This window comes from Armigeres subalbatus, chromosome 2 (genome assembly GCF_024139115.2).
Source record: "Armigeres subalbatus isolate Guangzhou_Male chromosome 2, GZ_Asu_2, whole genome shotgun sequence".
Classification (NCBI taxonomy): Eukaryota; Metazoa; Arthropoda; class Insecta; order Diptera; family Culicidae; genus Armigeres; species Armigeres subalbatus.
The window spans coordinates 224,578,095-224,595,492 of NC_085140.1; the positions used below are offsets into that span (position 1 = coordinate 224,578,095).

General features: G+C 45.7%; 2 protein-coding genes across 2 annotated transcripts; both read left to right on the plus strand.

Annotated features, from left to right (window-relative positions):
* Positions 1-12,216: 12,216 nt before the first annotated feature.
* On the plus strand, positions 12,217-13,638 carry LOC134209588 (uncharacterized). The gene has a single exon (XM_062685585.1). The coding sequence runs from the start codon at positions 12,217-12,219 to the stop codon at positions 13,636-13,638; it is 1,422 nt and encodes a 473-aa protein (XP_062541569.1).
* Positions 13,639-13,770: 132 nt separating this feature from the next.
* On the plus strand, positions 13,771-14,553 carry LOC134209589 (uncharacterized). The gene has a single exon (XM_062685587.1). It carries the CDS (start codon positions 13,771-13,773, stop codon positions 14,551-14,553), a length of 783 nt encoding a protein of 260 aa, XP_062541571.1.
* The last annotated feature ends 2,845 nt before the right edge of the window (positions 14,554-17,398 follow it).

Genomic DNA, 17,398 nt, shown 5'->3' on the forward strand with positions numbered 1-17,398 from the left:
CGATCGACTCAGCTCGACGAATCGAGGTAGTGTCTGTGTGTGTAGGGGAACTGGGGGTAGGACGCCCACGTTAAGGAAAATGCCATTTTTATCAATGAAAACCACCATTTCAGCCAGTTTTCATCAGCGCATACTAAAGAACAGCATATCTGCGACTGACTACCGATGACAGATATCTAATTGTACATTTTATTGCACAGAAATTTGATTTTTAAAAGCACCTGAAAAATATTGATTTTGAAACCATGCGGGGTGAGATGCGCCAGTGGATGGGTTAAAACGCGCATGTGTTTATCGTACTGATTTTCATTTTAATTGCCTACATTAAGGCAATTAACCGAATGTTTCAGCTGTTTCGGTCATACGAAATGAGCATGGGCGTACTGCCCCACACCGACCTCAGAAGTTTGAAGGCCCATCAAATCGTTTTAAGACCAATTTTGACGACGATTTCGTGTGGAACATAAAGAACACGAGTAAGCAGCATGGCTCATGGCTCAATTTTCAATTTACCAATGAATAACAGCGATAGAAAGACTAAATTTCACCGAGCTAGAATTGCATCAAAACACGCAAAAATCATTTTTTCGAGTTTTTCATGTGTAACTAGAGAAAAATCATGAAATATATGTATCCAATGGCAATATTTTTCATTGATTCATCGTATAGACTATTTAAAATAATCACAATGGGGATATTTAACCTTATTCAGGGGTGGCGCGTTTTAACCCCTATGGGCGTGTTACCCCCACTTCCCCTATGTGTATTGGCATTACATCCCCGCACTGGGACAGAGCCGCCTCGCAGCTTAGTGTTCATTAAGCACTTCCACAGTTATGTCGTTCAACAATGATGTCACAGGTTTTAGGGGGGAGGGGGTCTGAAATTTGGTGACACTGCATATACTAGGTATACAAAAAAGCGTGACAGAGGGGGGGGGGGGGGGGGGTCTAGAAATCTCAAAAAGTAGTGGACGTCATATTTGAATCGTCCCTGCGAGGTTTCTAAGCCAGGTTACCATTTTTGCATTCGTATATCATGAGGCTAACACGATGATACTTTTATGCCCAGGGAAGTCGAGACAATTTCCAAACCGAAAATTGCCTAGACCGGCACCGGGAATCGAACCCAGCCACCCTCAGCATGGTCTTGCTTTGTAGCCGCGCATCTTACCGCACGCATCTTACCACACGGCTAAGGAGGGCCCCTCAAATGTGTGTGTGTATGTGTGTGTGTGTTTTTTTTCTTCCTAAGCAATGGAGGGGGGAATCTGTTCAACAGACATCCTGGGTTGTCCAGGAACTGTGGGGTTAGGGGCAGCCACAGCAAACGAGGGAGGCAGGACTGCATCCCTGACTCGCTAAACCGTTTCCATTGCCGCCAAGCCCATCGTCCCTTCGGTACAACCAAAAAGTAATGCTTCAAAGGCGGGCCAGTGCACAACGCACCCTCGAGGTTAGCTGCATGTCCTTGCAGCACCGAACATCGTGACTCGCTTTTTTAGAAGAACGCCATGGTATCGTGCCAGCGCTTGGCCGGATTTCCAGGTGGCCTTACCTTACCTTTTTTTTTTTTTTTTTTTTTTTTTTACAATGGAGAATGCATTTACACACTAACCCAGTACACGTGCATTGTAGTTGCCAAACTACCACACGGAAGTGTACTGGAGTGTCGGACTCGACCATACCGGTAATACCGACTAAACTCCCTTGGGCTCCACCATCGTTTCCCCCAGGAACTACCTCGCAGTACTACTTCTGGGGGGACGGCAGTACTAAGCGTACTCGCTCATTATCGCTCACACAGGCACTCGTCCCACGCGAGACTGACTTGGGTGCTCGCACACCATTCACTCCATTTGAGTCTTACTTGGATGCTCTCCCGGGCGCTCCGCTGCCATGCCTCGAGGTGTCAATAGCGGTAACTGCCTGGGCCTACGGATATTACGCTACGACACTCCTGCCTCAGCACGAGCAGATCAATCACACCACTGCCGAAGCAGACCACACGATACCCTGCCGAAGCAGGGACACTCCCCATGCACCACATGTGCACAACTGTAGGTGTGTGGGTACAACCCACTGCTACCCTGCCGCCGAAGCAGCTTCTCCAAAGACCATTCGCTCCATGTGACCCTTTTTCGGGTGCTCACTCTCAGTGAAGACACTCTCCACTGCCATGCCTCGAGGTGTCGAGAAGGTACCTCGACTCCTACCTCAGCATGTGCAGTCCATACTCAGACTTCTGCTGCGCTTCGAGGTGTCGATAGCGGTAACTGCCTGGGCCTACAGATATTACGCTACGACCCTCCTGCCTCAGCACGAGCAGATCAATCACACCACTGCCGAAGCAGACCACACGCTACCCTGCCGAAGCAGGGACACTCCCCATGCAACACATGTGCACAACTGTAGGTATGTGGGTACAACCCACTGCTACCCTGCCGCCGAAGCAGCTTCTCCAAAGACCATTCGCTCCATGTGACAATAGCGGCGGCGACACGCTATGACACTCCTGCCTCAGCACAACCAGATCACTCACTCCCTGCCGAAGCAGCTCACGCGCTACCCTATCGAAGTAGGTACACTCCACAACTCACTCTAACACTCCACTGCCATGCCTCGAGGTGTCGATAGCGGTATGTAGGGACCAATCAACGATACTACGCTACGACACTCTTACCTTAGCATGTGCAGTCCATACTCAGACTTCTGCTGCGCTTCGAGGTGACAATAGCGGTGACGCGCTATGACACTCCTGCCTCAGCACAAACAGATCACTCACTCCCTGCCGAAGCAGCTCACGCACTACCCTACCGAAGTAGGGACACTCCACATGCCAATTGGCACTCCCTGGGCTTGTGCTTTTGAAGCGGCACACAGTCGCTTTGATAGAGTCCGCTTACGGGCACTTGTGGTTTTTTGGGAGGGATTTTAGCAGAGCCCACTGCTAAATCCCACCACGCCCTAGGCAGTTCTCCCTGACTCGCAGACAGCTGGGGAGGGGTCGTCAAGCCCTTGGACATCATGCTGTCCCTGCTGTCCCTGCTGCCCCACGCCCTATGTCCTCGGAAGGTGGGAAGGGTCGACTTCGCGCCTGCTTCCCTCTTCACGACTGGTATCAAGAATGATGATGCCGCGTGCACCCCAAATTTACCTCTCTGCGAAACGGCCTATTCGCCAACACATAGAGGGATTTGCCGACGCGGTGCCTACGCCTGCCCCAGCCTTGACGAGGACCCCTTTCCGTTCTCGGGCTCGAAACCCGCCCGGTTGACCGACGCCGCGAAAGCGACGATACCATGTTGTTCTTCGCGCGGCCACTTGTTCGATAAAAGGATCGAGTTCGACTACAGGGCACCGGTATGACCCATGAAGCCGACTCCGAGCCCTCGGACCACCTCTTATTTGCGCTTGAACTAGCCATTCCTCGAGTCCACGCGCCACCTTCTGTGTAGCTCAGAGACGATTTGGACGATAGCCGATAAAACGGCGTTCCAGCCAACTTCATCTTTACATATCCTCCGGACTAGGTTGTCCGGGGTAGTGTCCAGACCACATGTGGCAAGCATGTGGTCACGCATTGTGCGAAAGCGTGGGCAGACGAACAACACGTGTTCCGCCGTTTCCTCTAAACCTGCGCTCACCGGACACTCGGGCGAGGCCAAACCGGTGTAGGTACTGTCTGAAGCAACCATGGCCTGTAAGGACCTGGGTCAGGTGGAAAGTGATTTCCCCATGGCGCCTCTTGACCCACGTACCTATCTCCGCTATCAACCTATGTGTCCATCTACCCTTAGTGGAACTGTCCCACGCACGCTGCCATTTGACCATTGAGGCCAACCTGACAGTCCTACGGATGCCTCTCGTGCCGCGCATGTCTTCACTGATAACGATGTCAATAGGCATCATACCGGTGATGACGCAAAGTGCATCGTGCGACACGGTACGGTACGCGCTCGCAACTCTTAGGCACATGAGCCTATACGTTCTTTCTAACTTCGTTCTGTAGCAGTTAATACGCAGGGCCGTGCCCCAAGCTGCCCCCCCATACCTCAGTATGGACAGAGCGACGCTTGCCAGAAGCTTGCGCTTTCTGGCATAAACCGCATAGCTATTGGACATCATCCGGGACAATGCCACTATTGCTGTGGAGGCACGCTTGCAGGCGTAATTGACGTGGCTACCAAAGGTGAGCTTATCGTCGATCATTACCCTCAAGAGTTTGATGGAGCGTTCAGGGGTGACCGCGCAGTTGCCTGCCCTTATCACCGCTTGTTGCTTCGACTTTCGGTTGTTAACAACAACCACCTCAGTCTTGTAGTGAGCCAGTTCTAACTTCCTGGAACTCATCAACTCCTCCACAATTGCGATCGAGTGGGCTGCAGTCAACTCCACCTCTTCGATCGATTCGCCGTAGACCTCCAGCGTAATATCGTCAGCGAAGCCGACGATTACCACGCCCACCGAGAACTTCAACCTCAAGACACCGTCGTACATGACGTTCCATAACAGCGGACCCAGTATGGAACCTTGCGGGACCCCTGAGGTTATGTCAACGCACTTCCGACCCACCTCCGTGCCGTATACCAGTACTCGATTCTGGAAGTAGCTTCCGAGAATCTTGTACAGGTATTCGGGAATTCCAAGACGCATGTGCGCATATGCAATAGCTGCCCAACTGGCACTATTGAAAGCATTCGTCACGTCGAGAGTCACTACTGCACAATAGCGAACTCCCCTCCTCTTACGCTGGATAGCTATCTCCGCGGATTTGGTAACCGACAAGATAGCGTCTACTGTCGAATTACCCTTTCGGAAGCTAAACTGGTTACTCGATAGACCATCCGCACCCTTCGTGCGTATCAACAACCTGTTGAGGATGATCTTCTCGAGCACCTTCCCCGTCGTATCTATATGCCGACGGATCCTCCGGTGGTTTTCCCGCCTTCGGCAATAGGACCAAGCTCTGCCTTTTCCATGGTTCAGAGAAGACTCCCTCGTCCAGGCATCTCTGCATGACAGATCTGAACATCTCGGGAGCCTCAGCAATGGCCGCTTTGATGGCCAGGTTCAGAATCGGATGGTCCTGGCGCCTTACCTACACTAAGGGACTGTGCAATCCCCGCAAGTTCCGCCACAATTACTCTTCCCTCTTCGGCCACCCTGGTCCCTGGAAGCTCCACAAAGGGAGGCCAGGGACTTGGGTCGTGACGTGGTAAGAGCCCGCGATGATTCTCTCCAGCATCTCTGGAGACCGCTTTGTAGGGGCCATCGCCCCACGTGTCTTAGCCATTACGACCCTATAGGCGTCACCCCATGGATTCGCGTTGGCACTTTGACACAGTCCTTCGAAGCAGGCTTTTTCGCTTGATCTAATCTCAGTCTTCAGAGCGGCTCTAGCACCCACGAACGCCACCCGTCGTTAAACACGCTCCTCTGCTTCTGTGTGTGTATGTGTGTGCGTGTGTATGTGTGTGTGTATGTTTGAGTATGTGCGCAAAAAGTCTGGCCCACTTTACAGGCACTTACCATCAACCGATTTACTCGCAACAAGTTGCATTTGACGCAGAATCCTTTTATGGTTAAAATACTTTTTCTTTAGACAATTACAAGTGGGAAAGTCTAGCCCATTTTTCAGGCACTTACCCTTAACCGAAAATGCATTCGACGCAGAATCCTGTTCCATTGTTTCCTATTGAAAATTGGCCGGGTCGGACTATGGGCTCAGAAGTTGAGGTCAAAATACTTTATCTTTTGACGAAGACGAGTGAAAAAATCTAGCTAACTTTTTTGGCACTTATCCTTTACCGATTGTTTCGCAAAAGTAGTGTTCGACAGGGAGTCCCGTCACATTGCTTTCTTTTTAGTACTGGGCAGACGGGATCAGAAACTATGGTCAAAATACATTTTTAAGCAAAAAAGGCGTGGAAAGTCAGGCCAACTTTTCAATCAGTTTTCATCAACCGATTTGTGCGCAACAAATTGTGCTCGGCGAAGAATCCTGTCCGATTGTTTCCCATTGAAAATGGGGTTGATCGGACTCTGGCTCAAAAGTTTTAGCCTATATATTTTTTTACAAAAAAAAACTTTTTTAAAAGAAGCCCAAGAACTATTTTTTATTCGTAAAATGCGTTACAAAAATTTACTTAGTTTTGGGACACTGTTTACTCATAACAAGTTGAATAGGACGGCGAATCCTGTTTCATGTTTTCATTAAGTTATGCTTCATTAAGTCCATTGTTTTGTATTAAATTAACCATAAAAAATTTAGCCAGAATATTAGGTATTAAGAACTAACTTACTTTTCGAGCACGTTCAAAGAGAGATCTAAGTAGAGAAAGCCACGTAGTCGATTGTAGTTCTATTCTGCTGTCAGGTTTTTTTACATGAACATTAAAAAATGTATGTGAATTCGTAGCCATTGAAGTCAAATGTCATCGACAAATACAGATTAAAAATTGTCTCAAGTCACGCTTTTTTGGAACAGAAATATTCCATAAAGAGAAGGGGGAGTAACTTCAATGTTCATAGAAATGAGCGTTTTTCAATTGCGTTTATCTTAAATCATTCGATTAATACTATTCATAACTCATGTTCAATTTGATTTCCGTGTATATCATTAAAACCTTGGAAACCAAAAAAAAAAAACTTTGTAGGACTAATTGCACATATATCGTAGTAAGCTGCTCAATTGGTTTGTGAGTTAGGGGATGACGAGTTCTGCTTTAATCAGGGAAATTCAAAGTATCAAGTCTTCCAGTTAGTTTCCGGCGTAACCCACTTCTATCTACCCCAAGCTTTTCATACGCAACCGAAAATAGGATTTGATCTAGTTTTGTCCGTAGTTTGAATTATCGTTAAACAAATAAATTTCATTATTATTGAGCGTTTGTGGTTTTGAGGGAAAGTTATCAGGTAATCCATTTTCTACTCTTTTACTTTTATCCGATAATGATGAAGTACGTCCTAAGAATAATTTAAATAGGATGTAGTTTGTCAAAAATGCTTGCTACATGCTTGTTTGAACATTCTTGGTTTTTTAAAAGGTGACGCTTATAGTTTGTGTAGATTACGAGATGTTACACGACAACTTTAACATCAAGAGCCTTCTTATCATAGCTTTATCCTGATAAAGCTTGTAGTCGGAATAGGCTCTTAAAATAGTTTTAGCTACATTCACAATATTTCGAAGATACCGTGATTTTTTTCAGATTTTGGAACATGTGTGATTTGAATAGTTCACTTTTATTGGTTTTAATTCTTTCAAAAATGGACGCATTCAGGCTTTTGATTGATTATTTGTTTACAATTTAACTTCATAAAAAAATATTTTGCAATTTCTGATCATAATACCTGGTTTACAGTTAGCATTTGAGTGATAAAACGGTCTACTTTTCCATACCAATGACATGGGTGCTTTAATGAACATTATGCAACTCAAATGGTTTGCATAGAATCCATTATAGCACTCATTTAGGTGCTACAATGGAAAACCAGCATTAGAACAATAGTTACATGGCCACATTTAGCTCAATTGGCTTGGGTGGGTGTTCAAACAGTGTATTCTCTGTGTCACGTAATAAACAAAATAATTTGGTGAGCATGACATCAAATTCTCCAAAGGCAGTTTTATTTATCGGTTTATAGTCTGTCGAGCACCTAATGTGGCACGATAACATGGAATCTATTTGTTTTCTGCAGCAACATGTTTTTTTGGCAAGATTGATCATAAGTTTATGATAGACAAATCTCCGTCAGCGTACTCTTCAAAATTGGCAAATGAATTGGTCACACAACGAACTTGGACGGTGGCTATTTTCTATAATTCCTAAAGTTTCTGCGCGAGCGTGGTTCAGAGGTGAGGACTTGAGTAGAGGCTTCATTCGCGTGATACCGAGGCTTATGTCATGTCCAATCACTACTCACTAAACGCACATCTCTACAGAATAAACCTTGTCGATTGCAACTTATGTAGGTGCGGAGCCGGTTACGATGACATCGATCATGATTCTGTTCAGAGAATGACGCCTCCAGAGATCAATTATTGGATACCTTTGTTGCCCGAGGTAAGTAAGAGGTGTATTGGGAGATCGCGATGTGGATTATATGCAGGCCATCTATGCCTTTCTTTGCTTGGCTGATATCAAAGTCTAATGCCCGTGTTTTTCTCTTTCTCAGTTTGTTTCTCCGTCCGATTCTGTTTTTCTGTTCCGTGTACCACAAAGCCCTGGCCATCCGAAAGATGCTCCATGCCGAACAAAAATCGAGCACGAGGCAATAAAACCCAAATTCCTACCCTGTCCCTCCTAAATTAAGTAATCTATAACCTTGAGTCACCACGAGTATTATGGTCTACGTCCCCCTTCCCTACTAACTGTTAATGATAAGATGATACTCATTGTGAAAATATCATACTTAAGAATAGCGGCTCCGCAAAGTGTCACACACGACTGAGCCTACCAAATAAATGAAATGGTTGAAAAAAAAATTGATCATGTGGAGTAAATAAAATTGAACCATTTTGGTACAGATTTATCATACTCGTGCTGAAAAAATCATCTTTTTGCAACTAGTTGCACAAACTACTATTTTCAATTCTTTGTAATGAAACTGCCATAGCATCATTCCATGAACAAATATGTACAAGATACAATGATGACTCGATTTTTAACATGTTAAAAATTTTCTGCCCCTGATTTCGTCTACACCCGATTTTATGACGGTTTTAATATGGTTTCTCCACGATCCAATTTTGCCACATTTTTAAAAGTCTATATAACAGTCAAAATCATTAATTGGTTTATATTTGTTTGACCTCTCTAAAGAATTTTTCTCGACACATTTTATAATGAGCGAGAAAGGCATCATCACCGCTAGGTGGGTTAATCTGGGTTTTTAATTTAAAAAGAAGCAATAGTATGTCAACGCGATTGAGTGCTTTACTGAAATCTGTGTATAGAGCATCTTCATGATTACCTTCATCCATTGCTTCCAACGAGTATTGAACAAATTCAAGAAAATTCGAGGTAGAAGAACGACCTTTGAAAAAACCGTGTTGAGTAGATGTGATTCTGTTTTTAATTTGAGAAAAGATTTTTCTGTTTACAACTGCTTCAGAAAATTTTGGAGTAGAAGATAAAAGGGCTATACCACGTGTTCATGCCAAATAATTAATTAGATTATTTTGAATTATGTTGGGAGGGCCACCCTAGGCACGTAGTCACTCACTCTCTTATCAGCCGCAATCGGTTGTTATGTACATATCATTATCCAACTAGGTAGATGTAGATGATATAGTGCCGATCGCCTCTCGATCGCTCAAACCGTCTCTACGGTATAGAAGCAGCAGAGCAAACAAGGGCAGTTCAGTTGATACCAATAAACTTTCGTACTTTCGTACGTTTCAATAAACAGCACTTGTACTTTTACCCGCAAAATAAAGAGTGTTTTTGGTGACCGTGAATAAAGTGACTATATAGTGACAATATCACCGATATACCGCGTAACCAGTCCGGACGTTCTATGTGCGCAAACATATTTTGGTTTTTTGAACCGGATCATTCGCGGTATGATAGATTTGCGCGTCAAGTGTTTTGTTTCACGGTCATAAAGGCTTAATCTTTGCCAAGACAATAAGTGCTTTGTGGGGCGCGATTGAAAAGATATTGCGGGGTGAAGATAATTGAAAGCTGATGGTGGATGGTGATTCAAGTGTACCGTTCTGCTGCTGGTAGATCGCGTTTGCCGTTTGACGACGGAAACCTATACCCGGGTGCTAGGACGAAACAGCGTTCCATTGCATTGGTGGTTCGAGAACTGGACATTTCGACGGAATCGGATTACACGGAGGACGGCAGATATACAGGGAAGTAAAGGTGCATGTGTTTGTCTGCGGCATTTTGCATGATTAGATCCATTATGGATCGGAGCCATTGATTGGTAATAAAACGATTTGCATGCGAAATAGTGTTCTGGCATTATTTAGTGGAACTGGTCCCTGTGGTTTTTCGTTAGAAAGTTGGTCTTGGTTTTCGCTGGATTCTGGTTGGTTCTTTTATTCGCTGGTCAGTTTTCCCCTCCGCTGTTGCTGTCAATCCTTGGGTGGTCAGTTCGTCTCGCGGCGCGTGGAACGTCGAGTCGATAGGCAGTCAGCAGTGCAGTAAATACAGTGCAGCAGTGAATAGTGCGGTGAAAAGTGAACAGTGCAAACGAACTCCTCAGTGAAGTGAACTTTTTTATTTGCTAGTGGCTTGAGTACTAAACAGTGGACTATGGCGGACCATCTGCGTAGTTTAGTAAAGCGAGAGAAGCGCATACGGAACAGTTTAGACTCAGTGGCTTCGTTTGTGCGCGAATATGATGAACAACGCGACAAAGATGAGGTGGGAGTTCGTTTGCAGCTGTTAAAAAGTTCTTTTAAAGATTTTAATCAAGTGCACGAGAAAATTGAGGTGGTTCTGGATGAAGTTGACGGGGAGCAGGACGCTGATTCAAAGGAGTCGGAGAAGGATCGTCGAACAAGTTTGGAGCAAGCATCCAAGAAGCGAGAAGCGGAAGGTGCAGCGTTGACCAAGGACGTCGAGAATTGCTACTGCAAGGCCAAAGCGGCGCTTTTGAAGTGGCTACAGACCACGAAACCTGCATCCAATAGTTTAACAACCCCAGCTAATCAGTCCGTTCTCTCTAAAGTGAAACTTCCAGAAATCAGACTTCCGACGTTCAGTGGCAAACTTCGAGATTGGGTATCTTATCGTGATGCTTTCCAAAGTCTGATTCATGTGAGCCATGAACTCACCGACATGGACAAATTCACCTACCTGCGATCGTCGCTGTCCGGAGAAGCGCTTCAGGAAGTCAGTTCCATTGAACTTTCCGCCGCCAACTATGTCGTGGCTTGGGCTGCACAGGAACGATACCACAACAAGAAGCTGATAGTGAAGGCCTATCTCGATGCTATCTTCTCTATTGAATCTATACGGGAGGAGAATCATGAATCACTGAACCAGCTTGTCAGTGACTTCGAGAAGAATCTCCAGATGCTGCAGAAGATGGGAGAAAACACCGATGACTGGAGCACGATTCTGGTGCACATGGTGTGCTCGAAGGTAGATGGTGTAACCCTTCGATTCTGGGAATCCTCGCATAATTCGAAGGAAGTGCCGACCTACCGGAATCTGGTGACCTTCCTAAAGAATCACTGCGCTGTTCTTCAGTCAGTTGAACTGAACAAAGCCACCCCCGTCGAGCAGAAGAAACCATAGATAAGCGTCAGCCATCCTATGATCGCCACCGGTCGATGTTGCTTCTGTGCCGAACCGTTTCATCCTGCATTCTTATGCAAGCGGTTCCAAAAAATGAAGACACCGGAACGATATGATGCAGTGAGGAAGAACGGTCTGTGCATGAACTGTTTGTCTTCTGGTCACTTGGCCAGGAATTGCAGCAAGGGAGTTTGCCGTCAATGTGGAAGAAAACATCATACTCTGCTTCACACGGAAGCAAACAGTGCCTTCCGTCTCAAACAAGACCTACACAAGCTCTTCTTTCTACCGCTATCGTGCGGATTTGTGATGATAACGGAAAGTCGCTGTTGGCCAGAGCATTGCTAGATTCTTGCTCGCAGTATTGCTTCGTTACATCTGAATTTTGTCGACGAATGAATCTCCAAGAAGGTCAGAATTACGTAACCGTAAAGGGAATCGGTGGTTCCGAAAGCGTTTCGCAGAAGGCTGTGCGTGGCACGATCAGTCCCCGCTTCGCAAGCATTTCTAACTTTGAGTTCAACGTGCTACCGAAGCTGACGATTCCACTCCCGTGTGAAGGGTTTGAAACTAGCCAGTGGAATCTACCACACGACATCATACTAGCAGATGCGCATTTCTACCAATCGTCAAGCATCGACATGATCTTCTTCTTCTTATTGGTATTACATCCCCACACTGGGACAGAGCCGCCTCGCAGCTTAGTGTTTATTAAGCACTTCCACAGTTATTAACTGCGAGGTTTCTAAGCCAGGTTACCATTTTTGCATTCGTATATCATGAGGCTAGCACGATGATACTTTTATGCCCAGGGAAGTCAAGACAATTTCCAATCCGAAAATTGCCTAGACCGGCCTAGACCGGCACCGGGAATCGAACCCAGCCACCCTCAGCATGGTCTTGCTTTGTAGCCGCGCGTCTTACCGCACAGCTAAGGAGGGCCCCTTATCGACATGATCATCGGTGCCGAATACTACCTCGACCTGCTGCAAGAAGGGAGGTTCCGGCTCAGCGAAGAGGGTCCAACATTCCAAAACACGGTGTTTGGATGGATCGTGTCAGGTCGCACCTCTAATACTTCAGTTTCCGTTCCAGTCGCCGCGACCACATTGTGCTCCACTGCGGAGCTTCAAGAGCAACTAGCTCGATTCTGGGAACTCGAAAGCTGCCAGCTAGGAAGTACTTATTCCATAGAAGAATCTAAGTGTGAGGAAATCTTCAAGCAAACCACAACCCGCGTCGAAGAAGGACGCTTTGTCGTATGCTTACCGAGGAAAAGGCACATCATTGAGCAATTGGGAGAGTCAAGACGCAGCGCAGAACGACGATTCATCAGTTTGGAGCGACGATTTGCCACAAATCCGCAGCTGAAGAAGCTGTACTGTGAATTCATGGAGGAATACTCGTCGATGGGTCATATGAAGGAAGTCAGCGAAGCAGAACTGTCCGGATCAGTGTGTTATTATTTGCCACACCCTGCTGTTCTGAAGCCGGACAGCACCACAACCAAATTGCGCGTTGTGTTTGATGTATCGTGCAAAACTACGTCAGGTGCTTCACTCAATGATGGGTTGATGGTCGGCCCCGTAGTTCAGGATGATCTCGTCTCCATTCACGCTCGGTTCCGACTGCGTCGGATTGGTATCGTCGCTGACGTAGCAAAGATGTACCAAATGGTAAAAATGTGCTCACGTGATCAGAAGTTGCATCTTATTCTATGGAGGAAGTCGTCAGAACAACCCATCCAGACTTACCAGCTCACGATCGTTACGTACGGCACGGCATCGGCTCCGTTTCTGGCCACTCGTTGTCTAGTTCAGCTAGCAGGAGACGGAGACTCCACACATCCAGTAGCAGCAAATGTGCTGCGTAAAGATTTTTATGTCGACGACATGATCACGGGTGTCGACAATCCAGAGGAAGGCAAGAAGCTAGTCACAGAAATGGTTAGCCTGACAGACTCTGCTGGATTCTCGTTACGTAAATGGAACTCGAAATGTGAAGAGGTCCTAACCGAGCTGCAGCCGCATCTTCGCGACAATCGAGAAGTATTTGAGAAGAATCCTCCACCGCCAACCGATACCGTCAAGACACTAGGCCTCGTCTGGTGTCCACCCACCGATGATTTCAGCTTCACTGTGCCCAAGTGGAGCACGACAACAGAGGTGACGAAGAGGACTGTTGTTTCCGATGCGTCCAGATTGTTTGATCCGTTGGGTTTGATTGGACCCGTAATCGTCGAGGCCAAGATTTTCATCCAAACACTGTGGAAACTCAAAGTGAGTTGGGATGATTTGCTTCCTGAAAACCTTCAAGCGTTTTGGTTGGAGTATCGTAGGAACCTTAATGCTTTGGAATCCATCAGCATTCAGTGATGGATCAACTACAGTACGGACTGTGTCTCAGTCGAATGGCATGGTTTCTGCGACGCTTCAGATAGCGCATACGGCGCTTGCTTGTATATGCGATGTACCACTTCTGATGGTTCCGTTCGGATTCAGTTGATGATGTCGAAGTCCAGAGTGGCACCCCTGGAAGATTTGAAGAAGAAAAACCGCAAGCTATCTACGCCCCGTCTCGAACTTTCGTCCGCACTGCTCCTCAGTCACCTTTACGAGAAGGTCAGCCAAGCAACCCAACTGAAGATACCGTCGTTTTTCTGGACTGATTCCAATATTGTCAAATTTTGGATTGCGTCGACTCCATCGCGATGGCAAACCTTTGTCGCGAACAGGGTATCCGAGATCCAGCACCTGACGAAAGGTGGTTTATGGAATCATGTCGCAGGAATCGAAAACCCAGCCGATGTTCTTTCGCGTGGCATATCAGCCGCACAATTGGAGTACCAATCACTTTGGTTTAACGGACCCATTTGGTTGCGCCAAGAGCAAAACTTCTGGCCCGTGAACGCTGAAGTTGCCGTTGAACAGCTTGATCCAGCTACCCTCGAAGAACGTAAAATTGTAACGCTACCGCTGCAAGCAATTCCGTTAAATGAAATATTCTCCTTACGCTCGTCGTTGTCGTCGTTAGTAAGGTTGGTAGCTTGGATTCGTCGTTTCCACCACAATGCGCGGACTGCTAACCGAGGCACTAGAAGAGTGGGATTAATCACCTCGCAAGAATATGAAGACGCCATGCTACACCTAGTTCGGCTATCACAAAAGGAAAGTTTTTCGCAAGAGTTAACGAATCTGTCCCGTGAGATTCAAATTAAAGATTCTTCCGCAATATCGCCACTGAATCCCACGCTGCAGGATGGAATACTTCGTGTTGGTGGCCGGCTCTGAAACGCTGCTGTATCGGAGAATCGGAAGCATCCAATGATCATCGACCGTCATCCTCTCGCTTCGCTAATAGTCCGCCATTATCATTTGAAAATGCTTCACTCCGGACAACAAGTTGTCATTGCTAGCACAAGAGAAAGGTTTTGGATCCCGAATATTCGTAAACTAGTACGGAAGGTCTTACATGAATGCGTCACTTGCTTCCGCATCAAACCCAGATGTCATGTGTAGCTAATGGCAAAACTCCCGTCGGAAAGGGTAAACCCAGCGCCGCCATTCCAGAAGGTTGGAGTGGACTATCGTGGTCCTTTCTTGGTGTCCTACCCGCAGCGTCGAAGTCCTCCCGTGAAATGCTTCGTTGCTGTATTCGTGTGCCTCGTTGTGAAGGCAATCCATGTCGAGCTTGTCGTCGATCTCACCACGGAGGCATTCCTGGCAGCACTTAAACGCTTCACTGCGCGTCGAGGCCGTCCTTCCTTGATAATGTGCGACAATGCTAAGAACTTCGTCGGGGCCAAGCGTGAACTTCGACGACTGTTAAATCTTTACGAGCAGGAGCAGTTTCAGAACGCTGTGGCATGCAATGCCGCAGCCGATGGGATTGAATTCAAATTCATCCCTGCAAGGTCCCCAAACTTCGGTGGTCTCTGGGAAGCAGAGCTTCAAACCCACTTTCAAAAAGGTTATCGGAACGCGAACGTTGCAGTACGACAAGATGCAGACAGTTATCTCACTGATTGAGGCAGTGTTGAACTCTAGACCGCTCACTCCAATCAGTAATGATCCTGGAGACTTTGAAGCCCTCACTCCAGGACACTTTTTGGTGCAACGTCCACTGACAGCTATCGCTGAACCTTGTTTGGACAACATTCCAACAAACCGTCTCTCCGTCTGGCAGCGAGCGCAAGCGTATAGTCAGCAACTCTGGAAGAAGTGGACCACACTGTACCTCTCTGACCTGCATAATCGGACGAAGTGGAGAAGGCGCCGAGACAACATAACTGTTAGAACAATGGTTCTATTGATGGACGAGCTGAAATGGAACCTAGGTCGAGTCACCGAAGTGTTCCGAGGCTCTGATGACAACATCCGCGTGGTAGACGTGCGGACTAGCAATGGGGTATACCGTAGAGCAATCTCGAAGATTTGCGTACTTCCGATAAGGGACAACGCAAATTCTTCCAACGATGAGGTATAATTCGCCTCCACCGGTGGTGCTTCGGCACCTGCGGAGGTCCCAGTGGCCTCCGTTTTCCACCGTTGTTCTACCCGGTCCCGGGTCTCCGGGACACTCCTCCGTCTGATGCCAAGTCGTCATCCGTTCAAGAATTCGTTCCGAAGTCCCATTTTTCAAACTCACTTTATTCCCGTCTCTACTCTTTCTTTTTTTACGATTAGGAATTTTGTTTGGTGCTGTTAATACGAAAACAGGAATTTAATTGAATTATTTATTTCATACTGGCGCAGTTGTTTATATATCAATAACAGCTGTGAATTTATTATCTGTTGCTCTAAAGCATTGACGCTGTCCTTAAACTGCTCAGATAATTTTGTTTAAACTATTGATTTACTAAACCATTAACTAAACCAATCTAACCCAAATCCAATCCACATTCTACACAAATCCAATCCAATCAAAATCCCATGCAAATCCAATCAACCAATCCAGTCAATCCAAACCAATCCAACCAATCCAATCCAAATCAATACAAATTCAATCTAAATCCAATCCAACCAATCCAAACCAATCCAAACCAATCAAACCAATCCAAATCCAATCCAAATCAATCCAAATCAACCAATCCAAACCAATCCAAATCAATCCAAATCAATCAAATCAATCCAAACCAATCCAAATCCAATCCAAACCAATCCAAATCCAATCAAATCCAATCCAAACCAATCAAACCAATCCAAATCCAATCCAAATCAATCAAATCCAATCCAAATCAATCCAAACCAATCCAAACCAATCCAAATCAATCCAAATCAATCCAAACCAATCCAAATCAATCCAAACCAATCCAAACCAATCCAAACCAATCCAAACCAATCCAAATCAATCAAATCAATCCAAACCAATCCAAATCAATCCAAATCAATCAAACCAATCCAAACCAATCCAAACCAATCAAACCAATCCAAATCAATCCAAACCAATCCAAACCAATCCAAATCAATCAAATCCAATCCAAACCAATCCAAATCAATCCAAACCAATCAAACCAATCCAAATCAATCCAAATCAATCCAAATCCAATCCAAACCAATCCAAACCAATCCAAATCCAATCCAAATCAATCCAAACCAATCAAATCCAATCCAAACCAATCCAAACCAATCCAAATCAATCCAAACCAATCCAAATCCAATCCAAATCAATCCAAACCAATCCAAACCAATCCAAATCAATCCAAATCAATCCAAACCAATCCAAACCAATCCAAACCAATCCAAATCAATCCAACCAAACCAATCAAATCCAATCCAAATCAATCCAAATCAATCCAAACCAATCCAAATCCAATCCAAACCAATCAAATCAATCCAAACCAATCCAAATCAATCAAACCAATCCAAACCAATCCAAACCAACCAAATCAATCCAAATCAATCCAAACCAATCCAAACCAATCCAAATCAATCCAAATCAATCCAAATCCAATCCAAATCAATCCAAATCAATCCAATCCAATCCAAACCAATCCAAATCAATCCAAACCAATCCAAATCAATCCAAATCAATCCAAACCAATCCAAATCAATCCAAACCAATCCAAATCCAACCAAACCAATCCAAACCAATCCAAATCCAATCCAAACCAATCCAAACCAATCCAAATCAATC